Below are 876 nucleotides of genomic sequence, written 5' to 3'. Positions count from 1 at the left end.
TTACAATGCCCAGGCAGTCAAGTATAGATCACTGTAGTTAGGAGCCTGGTAAACACGATGCCTGTTGTAGACAAACAAGTGCGGGACAGTATCTTTAGGTATAGTACAGCTAAAGCTAGTAGTCTCTATAGACTATTAATTCGGATCAAAGTGAATTCAGGTTGTGATAACTGTATGTAATGTGAGGTTAGTTTATAGTGCATCACTCATGTACCTCCTCGAGCATCTGCAGTTTTTCGAAATTGATCTCAAATTTTCCCAATGCGTTTTGCTGTTTCTACTGCTGTAGTTGTTGCCAGTGCTGTTGCTGTGGCCACTGCCACTGAGGATGCTTGCTCACAGATGTGCTCGGAGGTCGATGGATGCCGCGGGTCCAAGTATGGTTCATACTGCAAGGGTTGGATGACACCTTCTATTTGCTTCGGTCTCGTCAGAAGAACTGACGGCTCCTATTGCTTCCAGCCTGGTGATGTTAGCTGCGTCGGCGAGGCCGTACCCTGTTCCATGGGTCATGTGACCACCGCTGAGCCCACTGAATCTCCTCTCACCACAGCGGTTCCCGCAACCAAGTCAGCGTCTACTACTAGTGCTTCTATTGCGACTACCGCTACTGAGGTTAATACCACGGCTGCTCCAACGACTACCGCTCAGGCCGTGACAACCACCCCTGCGGAGACCACCACTAACACCGTCGGTCCTACCACTACGACTACTGCTACCACAACTAGAGTGACAACTATGACTACTGCTACCACAACTAGAGCGAGCACTACGACTACTGCCACCACTCCTAAAGCCACCACTACGACTACTACCACAACTAGAGCAACCACTACGACTACGACGACCACTAAAGCGACCACTACTACTGCTGCT

At 49.7% G+C, this 876-nt stretch overlaps 1 protein-coding gene across 1 annotated transcript; it reads left to right on the top strand.

Annotated features, from left to right (window-relative positions):
* Positions 1-261: 261 nt before the first annotated feature.
* On the top strand, positions 262-569 carry Pmar_PMAR020979 (hypothetical protein; the record flags this gene model as incomplete). The annotated part of the gene is made up of 1 exon (XM_002764339.1): positions 262-569. A coding segment is annotated over one exon (308 nt), but the record flags the coding sequence as incomplete, so codon positions are not given.
* Positions 570-876: the final 307 nt, after the last annotated feature.

Source organism: Perkinsus marinus (assembly GCF_000006405.1).
Source record: "Perkinsus marinus ATCC 50983 genomic scaffold scf_1104296977976, whole genome shotgun sequence".
In the NCBI taxonomy this organism is placed as follows: Eukaryota; Perkinsozoa; order Perkinsida; family Perkinsidae; genus Perkinsus; species Perkinsus marinus.
Note: the sequence above shows the minus strand (reverse complement) of the source record. Positions and strands in the feature narration are given on the sequence as shown.